The 3,197-nt window shown below is 33.1% G+C and overlaps 1 protein-coding gene across 1 annotated transcript; it reads left to right on the top strand.

Moving 5' to 3' along the window:
- Positions 1 to 271: 271 nt before the first annotated feature.
- Positions 272 to 2,981, top strand: LOC130943437 (transcription factor bHLH30-like). The gene is made up of 3 exons (XM_057871313.1): positions 272 to 722; positions 867 to 1,111; positions 2,154 to 2,981. Exons 1-3 carry the CDS (start codon positions 623 to 625, stop codon positions 2,625 to 2,627), a joined length of 819 nt encoding a protein of 272 aa, XP_057727296.1. The 5' UTR covers positions 272 to 622; the 3' UTR covers positions 2,628 to 2,981.
- The last annotated feature ends 216 nt before the right edge of the window (positions 2,982 to 3,197 follow it).

Here is a 3,197-nt window from a genome sequence, read left to right as displayed (position 1 = left end):
CCCATCTCTATCTCAGTACTTCAAAACAAACGCTACCAAATTAGGACTTCTTTAAAAATCTCTTTGATTATTAATGCGAGTCATATTAATACAAATCATATGAGTCCTTTAATTTCAGAAAGATATTAATGCACGTCATATTAGTCTTTTAATTAACTTTTGTTAATATAAGTACCTTTTGTGATTAAATTGAAAATTAAATTTTTCAAAAACTAAATTAAATCATGTGTAATCTTTCAAATACCAATTTGAGCATCAATATACATAAAAAAGGGAAGAATTTGGTGCTTTAAAAGTGAGAGTAGGAGTAGTCCCACAGCAGCAAATGTAGCAAATCCATAAATAGTACTTCACAAATCACACACTAACACTGCTTTCTCTTTCTCTTTTCTCTCTTTCTCTCTGAAGATCTCTTAGTCTCAGCATAGCAGCAGATCCATCATTCAATCCATCATCACCACAATCATACATCTGAATAATCTGACACACTCACTTCACACTTCAACATACATACATACATACATACATGACAAAACATAAGCCTTTTTACTTTTGTCTCTAAACACAAACACTGCTCTTTCCCTCTTTGTTTTCTTCTTTCTTCTTGTTTTTCTTTGTCCTTATGGAAATTACACAACAACACAACACCACTACCAAACATAAAGCTGCTGCTGCTGCTTCTTCTTCTTCAACAACTTCACCTTATTATTATTCCAAGATTGGTATTGTCTTTTGTGTGCTGTTTAACTCACCAAAAACCTCATATACATAGACATTAATTGTGTTTCTGTTTGTTTGTTTCCTTTTGACTTTTGAGTTTGAGATACCCTTTTTTTTGGTTTGGTTTTGGGATATGGAAATGGAAGGTTTTGCTGCTTCATCAGAGAGGAGTAGTGGTGTTGGAGGTGGGTATGCTTCATCTTCTTCACTGGTTTTGGATAGGGTGAAGGGTGAGTTGGTTGAGGCCCCTGTGAAATTAGAGCGCAAGGGTGTGTTCCCTGAGAGAACCATTGAAGCTTTGAAGAACCACAGTGAAGCTGAGAGGAGGAGAAGAGCTAGAATCAATGCTCACCTTGATACACTCAGAACTGTCATCCCTGCTGCTAACAAGGTTTCTGTTTCTTCAATGTAATCCCTTTATTTTTACAATAATATCATCATTTTGATGATGATGATTGCTTTTTAATGGTTAATTACAAATAGTCAATGCTAGTTCAGCTAATCAGTTTGTTTTGTTTCATCTTTGATTGTTTATGATTAACCATATACACAGTTTTATCATTGATTCTGGTTTGAGTTGTTCAATTACTGTTGGACACTAAAAAAAAGCATTGATGAGATGATTTTTATTGTCTCCAAAACATTTTTGTTAAAAGCATTTGGTTTAGTTGTGAGCTGTGATTGTTGACTTTCAGCAAATCATTTTGTTGAAAGCACAATAATAGCTTAAAGGCTGCTGAACTTCTGAATGATTTACTGTTTAATATTTTCCCCTTTTTTAATGAGAGCATAGCTATGATCACTGTTCATGCATTTGCAATTTGGCAGTCACTGCATTAAGAAAAAAGGGTAGGTTCTGCATTAAATTTCTTATTTTCATTTTCATTATCTCAATTTGTATTTGGTGGATAAATGAGTAAAGTTTTCAAAGATATGCAGAATATGAAGTTAGTAGTCCTTTCAAGGTATTTTTAACAATAATTTGATCCTTCATAGTATGAAATATCCATCAATTAAGAATCAAATTGATGCCAATATATATATTGAAGGGCTTAATTGATGTTCATTTTAAACAATGGAAGACTAATCTTGAAGATTAATCTTGATGTTCATTTTTGGACTGGATTGATGATTAACTTGTTCTATGATATATTGAACATGATTGTGTTTTTTTGTTTTTAGTGCATTCAAGTTGTTCATATACTTTGAATTATCAATCATATTTTCATGTGTAATCAAGCAAAAGTTATAACTGTTACTTAGCATACAACTTTTATTACTTAAACATACTTGGTCAATACCAAGCACCATGATCCAACTTTCTTAGCATACAACTTTTATTGCTTAAAACTTACTTGGTCAATACCAACTACCAAGTACTATGATCCAATTTTCTTAGCATGAAAAATCTGAAAATTTCTTTTGAAACTCAGATGGACAAAGCATCATTACTGGCTGAGGTTATTAGACATCTGAAGGAGCTGAAAACGAATGCAGCACAAGCATGTCAAGGCCTAATGATACCAAAGGACAATGATGAATTAAGAGTTGAAGAACAAGAAGGTGGATTGAATGGCTTCCCTTATTCAATAAGAGCATCTCTATGCTGCGAATACAAACCCGGCTTGTTATCTGATATAAGACAAGCACTTGATGCCCTTCATCTTATGATAATAAGCGCAGAGATCGCGACGTTAGGAGGCAGGATGAAGAATGTTTTTGTGATAATCAGCTGTGAAGAACAGAGCTTTGAAGATGCTGAGTATAGGCAGTTCCTGGCCGGATCGGTTCACCAAGCTCTTAGGTCTGTTCTTGATAGATTTTCTGTTTCACAGGACATCTTAGAGTCTAGAAAGAGGAGGAGAATTTCTATATTCAGTTCATCATCCTTGGAAGATTTTTTGTAAGAACCTTGTTTTTATTTGGTTTAAGGTAATTTTAAGTCCCCAATATGCATAGCTTATATTATATATCTGGTTATGATCAGGAGATAGCAATGTTTCATGTTTCATGTTACATGAATGAATCATGCAAATGTTTCAGATTGAGCTAGCTAGGTTGGTAGCTGATCAGTGATCACAGCATTTGATGTTTTAACCAATTAGAGAATATGATGTTTTGTATGATATTGTTGAATCTTGTTTGGGACTTGTTTGGAAAAGTGTTAATAAGTTTACCTGTTAATTACAATATGCTTTGTACTTAAACTCCTGTAATTTTCTTATACTATATATTAAAGGCATATTGGAACTAATTGTTTGATAGAGTAAGCTGATGGAGAAAGAAGAATAATATGATAATTGACATTCAAGGGTCTTAATCAAGCAATGATTCTGCTGTAGTGAGTTCCTTCAATTTTCACATTAAAATCTCTTGACAGTGTAGTATATGGAATGAATATCTTACATAATGTGTGAAACATTGTGCTGATGTCTCACATATTATCCATCATGTATTTAATAGAGAATGATACATGA

Source organism: Arachis stenosperma, chromosome 8 (genome assembly GCF_014773155.1).
Source record: "Arachis stenosperma cultivar V10309 chromosome 8, arast.V10309.gnm1.PFL2, whole genome shotgun sequence".
Lineage (NCBI taxonomy): Eukaryota > Viridiplantae > Streptophyta > Magnoliopsida > Fabales > Fabaceae > Arachis > Arachis stenosperma.
Note: the sequence above shows the minus strand (reverse complement) of the source record. Positions and strands in the feature narration are given on the sequence as shown.